General features: G+C 35.9%; 4 protein-coding genes across 9 annotated transcripts in view; 2 read left to right on the forward strand and 2 right to left on the reverse strand.

Annotated features, from left to right (window-relative positions):
* Bre1 (E3 ubiquitin-protein ligase Bre1) overlaps window positions 1-3969 on the reverse strand; it is a 34062-nt gene extending 30093 nt beyond the window's left edge. For 2 of the 4 annotated variants that reach the window (XM_089634270.1, XM_089634267.1), the window contains exons 1-2: window positions 3603-3964; window positions 2324-2510 (exon numbers count right to left, since the gene is read on the reverse strand). In XM_089634270.1, the coding sequence (XP_089490396.1) occupies window positions 2324-2510; window positions 3603-3755 (340 nt within the window). In that variant the 5' untranslated portion in view covers window positions 3756-3964. Of the gene's footprint in view, window positions 1-2323; window positions 2511-3602 lie in introns of all 4 variants that reach the window. The other 2 variants (XM_089634268.1, XM_089634269.1) reach the window with 2 other exon arrangements.
* A 488-nt stretch (window positions 3970-4457) lies between these two features.
* On the forward strand, window positions 4458-8189 carry LOC149422054 (mitochondrial ribosome and complex I assembly factor AltMIEF1). 3 transcript variants are annotated; one of them, XM_089634280.1, is made up of 3 exons: window positions 4458-4614; window positions 5558-5724; window positions 8053-8189. In XM_089634280.1, the coding sequence occupies exons 2-3, from the start codon at window positions 5563-5565 to the stop codon at window positions 8089-8091; spliced, it is 201 nt and encodes a 66-aa protein (XP_089490406.1). In that variant the 5' UTR covers window positions 4458-4614; window positions 5558-5562; the 3' UTR covers window positions 8092-8189. The 3 variants fall into 3 exon arrangements, with proteins under 3 accessions (XP_089490406.1, XP_089490405.1, XP_089490407.1); XM_089634279.1 differs by lacking the exon at window positions 4458-4614 and adding an exon at window positions 4661-4754; XM_089634281.1 differs by lacking the exon at window positions 4458-4614 and adding an exon at window positions 4941-5034.
* LOC149422055 (mitochondrial translation release factor in rescue) lies at window positions 8094-10857 on the forward strand. The gene is made up of 2 exons (XM_089634278.1): window positions 8094-8316; window positions 9501-10857. The coding sequence occupies exons 1-2, from the start codon at window positions 8094-8096 to the stop codon at window positions 9719-9721; spliced, it is 444 nt and encodes a 147-aa protein (XP_089490404.1). The 3' UTR covers window positions 9722-10857.
* Window positions 10858-10998: 141 nt separating this feature from the next.
* The window catches only part of rl (Mitogen-activated protein kinase rl), a 256988-nt gene continuing 253652 nt past the window's right edge, over window positions 10999-14334 (reverse strand). Inside the window, exon 8 of the mRNA XM_089634277.1 lies at window positions 10999-14315. Coding sequence (XP_089490403.1) covers window positions 14208-14315 — 108 coding nt within the window. The 3' untranslated portion in view covers window positions 10999-14207. The remainder of the gene's footprint in view (window positions 14316-14334) is intronic.

The raw sequence follows: 14334 nt of genomic DNA on the forward strand, positions 1-14334 counted from the left end.
GGCTTGAAGTCTCCCTTGAGGTGGGGTGGAAAGACATTAGGTTACAGATTGAAAGATTTGTGAGGCTTGAAGTCTCCCTTGAGGTGGGGTGGAAAGACATCAGGTTACAGATTGAAAGATTTGTGAGGCTTGAAGTCTCCCTTGAGGGGGGGGGGGAAAGACATTAGGTTACAGATTGAAAGATTTGTGAGGCTTGAAGTCTCCCTTGAGGGGGGGGGGAAAGACATTAGGTTACAGATTGAAAGATTTGTGAGGCTTGAAGTCTCCCTTGAGGTGGGGTGGAAAGACATCAGGTTACAGATTGAAAGATTTGTGAGGCTTGAAGTCTCCCTTGAGGGGGGGGGGAAAGACATTAGGTTACAGATTGAAAGATTTGTGAGGCTTGAAGTCTCCCTTGAGGTGGGGTGGAAAGACATCAGGTTACAGATTGAAAGATTTGTGAGGCTTGAAGTCTCCCTTGAGGTGGGGTGGAAAGACATTAGGTTACAGATTGAAAGATTTGTGAGGCTTGAAGTCTCCCTTGAGGTGGGGTGGAAAGACATTAATTTACAGATTGAAAGATTTGTGAGGCTTGAAGTCTCCCTTGAGGTGGGGTGGAAAGACATCAGGTTACAGATTGAAAGATTTGTGAGGCTTGAAGTCTCCCTTGAGGTGGGGTGGAAAGACATTAGGTTACAGATTGAAAGATTTGTGAGGCTTGAAGTCTCCCTTGAGGTGGGGTGGAAAGACATTAATTTACAGATTGAAAGATTTGTGAGGCTTGAAGTCTCCCTTGAGGTGGGGTGGAAAGACATTAGGTTACAGATTGAAAGATTTGTGAGGCTTGAAGTCTCCCTTGAGGTGGGGTGGAAAGACATTAGGCTACAGATTGAAAGATTTGTGAGGCTTGAAGTCTCCCTTGAGGTGGGGTGGAAAGACATTAGGTTACAGATTGAAAGATTTGTGAGGCTTGAAGTCTCCCTTGAGGTGGGGTGGAAAGACATCAGGTTACAGATTGAAAGATTTGTGAGGCTTGAAGTCTCCCTTGAGGTGGGGTGGAAAGACATTAGGTTACAGATTGAAAGAAAAATTGAACAAAAATAAACCACTAAACCGACATCAGGTGGAAAGATTTGAGGTATCTTAAAGTCTCCCCTGAGGGAAGTGGAAAGACATCAGGTTACACATCGAAAGATTTTTGAGGCTTGAAGTCTCCCTTGAGGTGGGGTGGAAAGACATCAGGTTACAGATTGAAAGAAAAATTGAACAAAAATAAACCACTAAACCGACATCAGGTGGAAAGATTTGAGGTATCTTAACCTTTTAAATGCCAGTAGGTAGAAGTGTAGCTGTGCACAGCAGGCCAAGAATGCGAGTTAACTCGCTCTTGGCACAGAAGCGGTTAAAGTCTCCCCTGAGGGGAGGTGGAAAGACATCAGGTTACAGATTGAAAGATTTGTGAGGCTTGAAGTCTCCCTTGAGGTGGGGTGGAAAGACATCAGGTTACAGATTGAAAGATTTGTGAGGCTTGAAGTCTCCCTTGAGGTGGGGTGGAAAGACATTAGGTTACAGATTGAAAGATTTGTGAGGCTTGAAGTCTCCCTTGAGGTGGGGTGGAAAGACATCAGGTTACAGATTGAAAGATTTGTGAGGCTTGAAGTCTCCCTTGAGGTGGGGTGGAAAGACATTAGGTTACAGATTGAAAGATTTGTGAGGCTTGAAGTCTCCCTTGAGGTGGGGTGGAAAGACATTAGGTTACAGATTGAAAGATTTGTGAGGCTTGAAGTCTCCCTTGAGGTGGGGTGGAAAGACATTAGGTTACAGATTGAAAGATTTGTGAGGCTTGAAGTCTCCCTTGAGGTGGGGTGGAAAGACATCAGGTTACAGATTGAAAGATTTGTGAGGCTTGAAGTCTCCCTTGAGGTGGGGTGGAAAGACATTAGGTTACAGATTGAAAGATTTGTGAGGCTTGAAGTCTCCCTTGAGGTGGGGTGGAAAGACATTAATTTACAGATTGAAAGATTTGTGAGGCTTGAAGTCTCCCTTGAGGTGGGGTGGAAAGACATTAGGTTACAGATTGAAAGATTTGTGAGGCTTGAAGTCTCCCTTGAGGTGGGGTGGAAAGATATTAGGTTACAGATTGAAAGATTTGTGAGGCTTGAAGTCTCCCTTGAGGTGAGGTGGAAAGACATCAGGTTAAAGATTGAAAGAATTACAATGTCTTGAAGTCTCCCTTGAGGGAGGGTGGAAAGACATCAGGTTAAAGATTGAAAGATTTGCTATGTCTTATCTATAAAGTCTCGCTCGAAAGGAGGTGCAGAGGAATCAGATTAAAATAACTCACTCTTGTTTTCAGATTCGTCGGCAGTTTCGGCATCGAACCTCTGCAACAGTACTCTGATGTCCTCGTTGAGCTGGTTCCAGTAGCGGTTTACCACGCATAGCACCGCGTCGTCCTGTGTCTGCCGCTTTTCCAGCTGCTCAATCCTCTGACGGAGCTCCGCCTCGCAGCGGTGGCGTTGCTCAATGCGCTATTCACCACAAATAATAATGTTCATTATACTCTTTGACAATCTTGAACAATGTACAGAACTCCGGCATGGTTTATTTTGTATTGTAAACATTGTTCTATCAATTGTTCCGAAAATTGTGTTGTCAATTATATTATAAAGCCTTGAGGTGATTTTGCACAAAAACGGCGCTATACAAGTCATCCAATTATTATTATTATTCTTTCATCAAAATATTTTTTCGTGCCACAGATTACAATCTTCAGATTAAGTGTAACAGTTTTTTTGGTCTTCGAATAAAAAATTTAGAAAGGCTTGAATATCTGAAGACTCGAAAGGATTAAATGGATGAAATAATAGATATAGAGTAGAAAAACACAGGTCTCAATTGTGCCCTGCATTAACTAGATGTCCATAAAATACAAATATTTGAGGTTTACCACGTTAAAGGTTAGATAGTATTTGACAGCCGTGTATAATGTGCAGAGAGCCAGAAAAGAATATCTGAAAAGCAGGGATATAAGTAATGTACAGCAGCAAGAAAGAGTGTGCAGCTGTCAATTTGTCTCAACAAAAAGTGAGCTGCCATGAAGATTTGTTTTTGTACAAAATTTGTCAATAGATGTTCCATTACTTCAAAGTTGTAAAATAAGTATTAAATATAGTATTCAAATGGTGAATATACACAACTTTTGAATGTTTTTAAAGAAAAAATGAGTTTTTGAATTTACTATGAGTTTGACAAGTAATACAACTTTGAGCAATCAAAATGGAAGACTTAGGTCAAAACATAATATTTCTCAAAATAATTCATTATAGAGAGTTGAGTGATGTTTTATAACGTTAAAATGTATGTTAAGATGTAGAAAATACGCTGCTCGATGTAATTATTGGACCATAATCTCTTCTTGTGCAAAAAACAGCGGAAAATTGGAGCAAATGCTATAAGTCATTTTCAAGGACCAATTACGAAAACAAATGGAAGAAAACGAAAAAATATCGCGTCAACAAGAAGCTTTGAGGTTTGACTACGACGTTTGTGGCTTTTCTGGTGCGGTACTTCCGTAGAAAAGCTGTAAAATGAGAAACAATTAGGGAAAACTCGGTAACAACCTGTGCAAGTTTCTTATTCTGGAACTGCAGAACCTTGATGTCCATCTCCTCGAGGGTCGACACCGGCCCGATAAGATGAGGTTCGAAATGCACCTTTTTGATAGGAGGCTGCCCACTGGATGAAGCTCCATCTTCTGCAGCCCTTTTCGACATAGCTATCTGAAAAAAATTAGCGGCTGCACCTTCTTAATGTCAGTACGTTACATTACAGGTATTTTTCTTTGGATATTACCTATCAGGCTAGTACAGAGTGTAAATCCAAGCCTTCGCTTTGAATTACAACTAATTGATCAGCTTTAAATAGTGTAATGAACTAAGTGTAATCATTGTTAAAAAATTTGCCAGACACCACAAAGCTTGGATCTGAGACACGCAGAATCGCTATAGACAATTTATGCTGAAAATTAGAGGAAAAAAAAACCATAAAGTCAAAAGATCGTTTATTCGGGCAACACTGAAACTCTGTATCCCATTACTTTTTATAACCGTATTTGAGGAGAAAGCGGACAAGTCTAAAATACGAACAAAACTAGAAAAAATACGTCCATCGATTATTACAGTCACGGAGAGAACATTTTTACTTAATTACTGAGTTTGTATGTTAAATATTTTATTTTATATTATTGTGGAGCACTGCTCTAAGGTATTTAGATAATATTAATTTATTAGACAATCTTTACGTATATAAGTATCAAGTCCAGATTACTAGCTAGATGTGCACATGAAACAAAAAAATATTTCTCTCTGATGTGAAGGAGTAATAATTTGAGGAAAAATATTTCACTTATTCGTGACATTGGTGTACACAGGGCCTAATGATAATTAATAAATACCTTCGTTATTGTCTATGCCAATATCCCATTAAAAGCAAAACCGCTGAGACTGGTTTCTCGACTTTCGCTTATAATAAAATTAATAATAAATACTACGCCCAACTCGTTTTAGCGACAAACCCTCAGTATTATTTCTTTAGAATAAAACCTATTTACCTGAGAAGAATTTTTCATTTACGGTGAGTACTTAAATTATTACTCGTTTGCAAGTTTGAAGATTCATAAACAAGGCCGCGTATCCGAACTTCCGAACACACCTTGACTTATTTTTGTAGTACTTTTATAGGTATATTTATGGTTTTACCTGATGTATTTATCGGTGGGTATCGTTTACCAATAATTTATTCATACATTTCAATGTAATACAACCGTCGTATTAAAAGATTAACAAGCATTCTGTGTATGATTACAAATGTTTTTCGAGGCACTGCATAAAGTTAATATTCAATGAGGCACACCAAACATGCACGTCAAAGTCGAATACGTAATATTTTTAATTAGAACCGGTTTTTAAGTCGCTATTTACTTAACATTTCGGCGTAATTTTATCAAAACAACAACAAAGGTTCAGTTCAGGGATATTATTATTTATTGGTTAGGTTAGAAAATTTTCCATCTATGAAAATTCGTTTTCCTTTTTATAACATAACATTAGCTTGTATCACAACAATAAATGCTAATTGTTACGAAACACAAGTGTTAGCATGTAGAAACATATTTAGCTGCAGGCCACATTTTGAATTACATAAGCCAATAATGGTGTTTGAAAATAATTTCAACTTAGCATTATAAATGCAATTATACACTTACAACTTTTGTTTCCACATATATTATAATGATTGGTTTGTTTCAGTGCAATGCCTAATGCATGTACAGTGCACAAACTTCGGGAGGTGATTCTACATGATAGTACAAAAGTTGAATTGTTTGTATAGAGAATATAATATTTTCTATGGGAAAAAATAATGGATTTTCTAAAAAAAGTTATTGTCTTTTTTTACTTCTACCATTATGTAGAATCACCTCCCGATGTTTGTGCACTTTTCCCCCGACACCCTGTATATCCATTTAACATAGTTTGTTTATTTTCCCTTTCATATTGATTGGTTGACATGCTTGCAGCCGTAATGCCCAATCGCCGAGATATCTTGTCTCTGTACAAGCAACTCCTAAGGTACGGACAGCAGCTGCAGCTGACAGACAAGAACTATTACCAACAGAGAATAGTCAACGAGTTCAAGAAGAATAAGGCTCTGGACACCAAGGAAGACATCACATATAACTTTAAGGTAGGCTCTCTGCCATTGCGGAATTATTAGAATTCGATTTTATTACCATCAATCTGGGCACATGTACGTATTATGGTATGTAGTCATTTTAAAAGACAATAAACCATAAAAACTAGACCCAATAGGGAGATTATAACTTGAAAAAAAGAATTCTTTGGTCATCAATTTGCATCAGTACATTTTTGAATTAAAAGTTTGCTATGTGAATGCCGCCGATTCATCTTAAGGCGATGCACCATGTCATGTAACATTTGGAATCGGCCGCTAACAGTAACACTCCTTATGTAGATGGCGATAAGGTTTAAATTCCCGCTTGACACCACCCGCAAGAAAAAAACATTGCCAAAAATAGTTTTTTTTTTACCAAGTTCATGCACAAATATTCAAATTTTTTTTCGACCACTTTCAAAAGAAGTTAATTTGCCACATCTTCTATCTATCTATATAAATAAAAATGTAAAGTTTGTTTGTTCAAAATCTTAAATCTATGAAAGTTCTTCAATGATTGCTTTGAAATTGAGACATAATGTAGCATTCAAATATACATGTGTTTTTATATACCACCTGTGGATATAGATGTTACCTGTGACAGGTAAAAATCTGTTGGACAAACATGTTGTTTTCTTAAAACAGCGCCATCTGTTGGACGTAAAAGCAACATGCGCTATTGTTTCTCTATCTGCACAGACAGCTGAGCCACAGCAACGAGTGGTGGGGTACAGCAAGTTATAGAATAAAACCATAACCGAAAAGGGGTTTATAAGTAGGAGATTTTGAACTTTAAAGCAGTTTTTATAGGGCTGATACTTTATTTTTTTCTGGGCTTTTATAGAAAGACTATCATTTCAAAGACCAAGATGTGTTCTACTGATGAAAATTTCTTCACTTAGATGCTTTAATTAAATACTATCAGTAGAACACAAAGACTAAGGACGGGTTGTTTCGGAGAATCTGAACAATTCATCAAATTTCAACGTTCATTTTCAAGTTCTGTGAAAGATTTTTTCAAGATCTGTTTTTATTTCAGTTTTGTCAAGCAACTAGCCTACAATGATATAAAAACAGAACTTGAATAAATCTTTCACAGAACCCGAAAATGAACGTTGAAATTTGATGAATTGTTCAAATTCTCCGAAACAACCCGTCCTAAGATGTGTTCTACTGATAGTATTAAAGCATCTAGGTGAAGAAATTTTCAAATCAAATAGACATGATTTTGCATTACTTCGTAGTGCTTCGCCTTAAACTCCTTTAAACCATTTATTGGATAGCTAACACTTCTGCCATAGGTCACCCCAAGTGGTTTGGTGACTTAGCAGGGGTTCCCGGGTTCATCGGGTGAGGTGTGTTCAAATCTTGGCGGCGGACGCGCCTGCCCACCAGCTTGCGTGGCGTGCCGGTTTGGGGAGACCCTTTGACCTTTCCAGCTGGTCTCTCTCGACCCATAGTATTGCACCACAGCGGGAGGGATGGAGTCATTCGTCCGTCACTCCTGGACACACTGATCCCTAGATTCGTACCCACCCCTCATACCTTTTTCCTTCCCAGAACTTCCTCCAGAAAGAACCTCCACGCAGTATCCCCAAAGATGACATAGGGCCTGGTGGAAATTGCTCTAATTTGTGCGGGGTTAACCTCTCAGACATAGAATTTTATTTATTATGTGTCCCTTTGAGAACTGTCAGAACGTGATAAATTTTGTGTTATTTACGAGTTTTACTAAAAGCTTCATAACTCACGTTTTGGGAAACGTAGCCTCATTCTAAAAAATGTTTTGGAAAGATTATGAAATCCACTATCGCATTGTGTTGTTATACGTAAATATTTGCGTTTCTAAATATACATTTTATGAAAACGTCAAAAATATGTAAAAATCGCTTACCATTATTTCAAAGCCTTGAAAAATGTACTTTTTTCTGAGTAGCATAAAGAAATAACACTTTATATATTGAAGAAATATATTTAAAAACTATTAGTCACCTCAAAATATTAACCGTTCAAACTAAAATATTTTTAATAAATTATTTAGAAACGCAATAAATTATTAACGAACATCTTGACAGTTTCAATCGGCTTAGATAATGCACCTCTACGTTCCATAGATATTCTTGAATACAGACGCGTAGCGTTATTCATTATCGATACTCTGTTTTTTAAATCATGGGAATCCGTATACTAGTGATGGAAATAAATCAATTTTTGTAAAATCTCGCTCGGTTACGTGAAAAGACGTTCTAATGTCTTGACCGCTATTATCATATTTACGTCTTTTGACGTTCTAATGTTCTGAGTGGTTAATGCATATATGTATTTGTTTTTTTTTTTCAGAAAGGAAAACAGTTGCTCCACAAAGGACTAGTACTATAGACATGGCCGCAATATATTTTCTTTCCATGAGGTTCTTAAACAGGCAGACATATACTAATAGTTATCTTGGCTCTTGGCGACGATGGAAAACAACCGTGGACTTTTCTTTGGTCCCCAAAATCCAGGAAGTGGACCTGGAAGAGAGGTTTGTCCGCGGAAGTGGCCCAGGCGGCTCGGCAGTCAATAAGAACTCCAACTGCGTTGTGCTCACTCACACTCCTACAGGTATACCTTCAAACGACTTTTAACTGTATTCTTTTTACTTTATTACGCTATACGTACTGGGATTTTTATATTTGTTTGTTTTGTATTTGGATATAAAATACAAAAGTCTGTAACTACATTCCATAATTTAAAAAAAATATTATGTACACAGATTTTAAGAAGTAAAACTGTATTATAGTGACTTATTTTTGTGGTATTCTGTATGACGTGTTGCGCTACCTTCTTCTTATCGTTTCGGACAGCATTACAGTGTCCATTATCAGGGCACACATCTACCCTGATGATGGACACTGTAATGCTGCCCGAAATGTTAACACATTTCTGGCAAATATTTTTTGCGCTGGCGCTACGCTGTCTCCAGGAGAAAATAAAGGTCTGGGAATTTATTTTAAATCTCTATTTCTACGTACTAACTCAGCATACCCAAATTATAAAAGTACTAAATGAAAATTGAATGTTATTTGAAATGCAACTCAATTAACCTTGTTATATGTTTATTACGGTCTGCCTATCGGTATTTGCCCATTCCTGCCTTCTTTAAATACGCCCGACATCTCTCACTCACTTGCACATAGGAGTTAAGTGGGGCGGAACAGAGATAGAGATTCGAATCGGGTTTCACAGTCATAAAAACCCTCATTCCAGGAATTGAATTATTTCACTAACAAATAATGTACCTACTATCATTTTGTTGAAATACCGATGTAAACGAAAGGTACGAAGATAAATATAAAAAGAATAATTGCATTACGATTCGATAATTATGTACATATAGTTGGGACCTTTACAAAGACATTGGTATATAATATTCATATAAAAACATTGAATAATTTCATCTTTTCTGCCATTGAAATGAGGCCGGCGCAGAAGGTAGAACTACCCTTCCCGCCGTTAAGCACAATCGACCGAACGGGTAGAACTACCTTTCCTGCCCAAAGTGTGTTAAGAAGGTGGTAGCGAAACACCCCAAACATCATATCTAACAAAAACTGTACTTCCGCCATGTTAGTTCTATATCTGGTACTTAGTGCCCTCATTTTATTTTTTACCTAAAATATGTTTTATTATGATGTAGTTTTTAAGCGGAAAGTTATACCAGGTACTGATATATAGCTGTACTGTTTATATACAGCTTCTGGCACCCCCCATTATTGGTGTATAGACAATAAATGATGTATTTTCAGGGATTGTAATAAAATGCCACATAAGTCGTAGTTTGGATGAGAACAGGAAGATTGCTCGACAGCTTCTTATTTCTAAACTGGATCAAGTTTACAACCAAGACCAAAGTATTATTACCCAGAAGAAAAATATAGAAAAGGAGAAAAATTTAAAATCCAACAGTAAAAGGACCAAACGCGAACAGTTAAAGTTAACTTGGAAGGATAGAGAGGGTATAGAATGACAATAAAAAAGAATAATACATATAGATATTTTATTTGTACAATTAGTTCCCAAATAGAACAGTTACTCTGACTTTCTCATGATGGTTATTGGATACACATTCCTTTCTTTGAACCTTGGTCGTCATCCAGTCATTGTCCTTCTTTATAAAATTAAGCAAAATAATATTGTGTATTTTTATATTATCATAATAAACTTGGAATACTATTATATTGTTTTTGATGTTAACCAATCCTTTTGCTTTAGATGTAAATTGGGCCGTAATACTGTGTAAGATATGCAAAGCCAGTCATTTGAAGCCAATGATTGATTAAAGACTTGTATTGTTCTTTGGGATAAAAGACAAATTGGCTAACGTCTTATGTACTTAGATTACACTCTGGAGTTTTTAAAGCTTGTACATTTCCATTCAATTTAGAAGTCTCCGCAAAGCTTGCATATATTATAAAGCTTGGAAGAAACTTAAAAGTTTGCAATTCCCGCCTGTGTTACGGCCTCTTCTTTACTTGTTTTACTGTACTTTCCACATGACTTGTTTTCTTAAACAATTAACCATTGATTGTTTAATTATATGACGTTTTGGATTACACTTTCATTGATGGAATATTTATCACAAACTGGAAGTTTGAATGGTGGATTGTAGCATTATTGAATAAATCTTTAAATATAACCATTAACCCAATATTTTTATGAGCACAAAATACTTAAGGAAATACAAACTTAAAATTATTTACAAAATCAAATATACAATTAACTAAACTTACGATAAAAAAAATAATGCTAACAATTTTATTGGCACAAAAGTTGGTGACTGATACTGATTTTGAAAAAGACAAAAACCGTCTTAAAGTTTACCCCAAAGGTTTTTTAATGTCAAATACATACATGAAAAACATAAAAGAGTTTTGAATTGAAATAAATAAATTGTTATCATAATTCTCATTGTAAACAAAAAAACTTTATAAAAAACAGAAATTAATTAAAATAAGCACATCTAAGTGATCAAATTCACAGACTTTGTTTTCTGCCTTAGTCTGACCCCATATTGTAAATTGTGATTTGCTTTATTGCACAAAGATTGCCAAATACATCGTTAGTAGATCAAAATCAATTTTATGATTGTCAGAAATTCCACTTTTTAATAAAAAAATAAAAATGTAATACAATTCGCATACGGTGCATATGGCGCATACGGCCAGGGGCTTGGAAAACACAGCAATCCAAACACCATTCATGAGCAGAGAGAGAGAGATGGCAACAATTAACACTTAGTCCCACTATTATTTAATGTATATATGTTTTTAGCAGGCAAAGCAAGGAAACAACATGTTTGGTATCTCAGAGTGTGTGTGTGTCGTCATACGTTGTGAACAACAGAACACAATGTATGACAACACGGAGAGGAGACAGTCATCACAGTTGGAGGTGGCGGTGTTTCCCTGACGCAGACACCTGCTACAATATGTACTGAACTTTGTCTAGAAACAGATCTATTAACTACAGTACAGTGCTGATAGGTCCGTACATGTTCAGATTACAGTGAGGATGTACAACATACATACATACATATACCCATCGTAGAAACATAATAATTGATTCATTTGATGTCTTAATATTAAATGAATTCCTTCAATTTTGGAATGGGGAAATGACCACTAATGATTTTTGTATGTTGTGATACAAATAACATGCATAATTGTTGGATATTTACATAAACCATATCTAACAAAAGAAACTTAAATTGAATCACATAAACTTATCATTATTCAACAGCCTAAAGATGGAAACACCGGCTGACGATGTTCAATGTCTTCTTCTCTACACGTCACTTCCTCGGTGCGTTAAAATAACTTTAAACATATGTTTTACATGATTAAAATGGCAATCTAAATAGATTTATGTTAAAAGGGATCAACATTAATAACAGATATGGTATCTGTCTTATAAGAAAAAACTGAATCACAGCTTAGTTAATGTTGTCTATAATACCAATAATTAATACTCTGTCTATTGGATTTCTCCTGCAAGATGTCCTCCTTCTTCTCTGTGCCTGTCAACAAGCTTACAGCCAACCGACATGCATACAAACTTACATATCTTCTAACAGACCACTTTCATGAACAATTTGATTACAGCAGGTGTTAACTTTACTTCTGTCTCTGAACCAATGTGCCAACGTTGAACACAAGCAAACTGTTTATCCATCTCTGAAATATCATCTTTAACCGTAACTGTAATTTTTAAAATTGATTTCAATACTTAAAGGATTGCATCAACTTTTTGAGAAGTTAAAATTGTGTAAAGTTCATGGCAAATGAGATTAATTAATGTTCTACGAGTTGAATGAAAAAAGTTTGCATCTTATGTAAAATTCTTCAATACTTTGTATACACTATAACTCTGATAACAATGACATATAACGATTCTATAGAATAAACACCTCGCTTAAAATATGAGGATTTTTAATAACATTCATATTAAATATAGTTTAATAGTCGAGTTATACGTAAGTTTCTCTTCCTTTCAAGAAATACAACCACACTAATAGGTAAACAGATATTGGAGATCAAAAAGTGCAGGAATTGTTAAAATTGCATAGAAATATTACAATTGAAAAATATGAACAGCGAGCAAAATATCTTTAGCTTTAAAAACATTTACATTCAAAAGATATCTATGTAATAATGTGCATACATTAATTATTCACTTCATTCCGTGAATACAAGCAGTGAGTAGTGCTTGCTTACATGGAGACACATCAACCTGTAAAGCAATTTAATGTCTTGTCTCAACTGTTGAAGCCAAATGAAATTATGTAATATTAGGTCTGTTGTGGATGTTTATCTCTCACGTTGGGCCAACATGTTAACAGCGTCCTATTTTTGGCCCAGCGCATTGGCCCAACGTGTGCCAGTACACGTTGGCTTAATAAAGCTGAGTTCATTCGTTTGGTCTTTGTGAAAATACTAGTGACACATAGTGCACCTGCCCCTTGTTTCATAGCAGAAGAGTTAGTCTATAGTTAGACGCATTACTAGTTTAAATGTTTTCCTCGGATACTGAGGTTTGGGAGTTTCGGCCGTTGTTCCCAACTTTTCGAACGATCAATCTCAGGCTTTGATCAGCCAAGTGATTTGTACAGTAACATTCAATTTGCCCGTTTCCAAACATCTTTACGGTTGATTATCTTAAGTGGCCCTGGCTCGATTTCATAGACAATAAAATGACGTCAAAGTAAAAACTTGCAATCTTTAATTAATTATTGTATTTATTATTACAGCATATAATTTTTTTTAAATACCGTAATACATTAACCGATAATTTATATTTTTTTAAACAAACTATGTAATATGTTAAAAATAAAGTGTTAGCTTGACTTTAATGTCGCCGTGTCATGGCGTAGTGAATATTTTTCACTCTGTCAACACTTTTTATAACTATTCATTTACTGAGGCAGGCTTAAATCCAGTAGTTTGGCTTCTTTAAATTGGTTGATCGCTCGTGGTTTAATTATGGTCGTCACCTTTCCGTTGGAAAGAGCGTAGTTGGGCGTTTGAACAGTGTTGAGTTAAAATTTCGGCTCAACTGTTAATCAGTAGGATTGGGAACAACGGCCGTTAATATCCTTTTGTTGAATATTTTTAGCATAAGAGTCAGTCTATTGTTAGACGCATTACTAGTTTAAATGTTTTCCTCAGATACTACTGAAGTTTGGGAGGTGTTATTTTGTTGGATATTTTCCTTTACAGACTTTAAGTGTGTTAAACCGAGAGTTTATATACTATGTTTCCAGAAATGAAAGACCAATATATTCTTCGTTAATTACGACTCGAAATTTTAATAGTAGGATATTACCGTAATATTTCAATGTTAACATACATAAAATTCTAGAGAACATTAAATTTTTACACATTCAATATTGCAATCTGGATTGCACAAAATTACATGGCAATAGTCTTTGCAAAGTTAATTAACATCAGTTCAGAATATTTGTTACTTTTTTATTATAAAAATGATCTGTTTATGAAGAAAGAAGGTCGGTGTCAGACATTAAAGAAGACTGTAACCTTTTCTAGATTAAGATTTCAACTCATTTGTGCAATGACATAGTTCAATTAACACTTAAACATAATAATCATTATCTCACTTGTGATGTTATTAAGTGCTATCGTTGAATCACAATCCTTACATAGCTAACTAGTGTAACGCTCTGAACAACACGGCTCGGCCTTATATAAAACTCCAGTAGGAAAGAACCAAAAGAAAACTTCATTAAGAATTAGACAAAAGTTACCTTAAATTCATATTACCTTATTCCACTGATATTGTGGCTTGCGTCAAAGAGTCCACATTAAAATAAATCCTTAATAAAGTAATGCTTCAACCATCGTACAACCCGTGTACTCTTCTCAATACAAAGTAACAAGTATATGCTGAGGGAGGTATTGTTGAATAATAATGTCTGCCCCGCGGTCAGGGGTAGCCCACTATGTCTGTCGGAACAGCAGCGTCTCCTCGAAGATGAACTTCTTGAGGGTTTCTTTGGGCAAGTCGTCCAGCTCCATCGCAAATCGGAAAGGTTCTTCCGCAACGGGCTGGAAAGGAATAGAGCAC

The sequence above is a fragment of the Hesperophylax consimilis genome, chromosome 8 (genome assembly GCF_061612785.1).
Source record: "Hesperophylax consimilis isolate HC1 chromosome 8, BYU_Hcon_1.0, whole genome shotgun sequence".
Taxonomy (NCBI): Eukaryota; Metazoa; Arthropoda; class Insecta; order Trichoptera; family Limnephilidae; genus Hesperophylax; species Hesperophylax consimilis.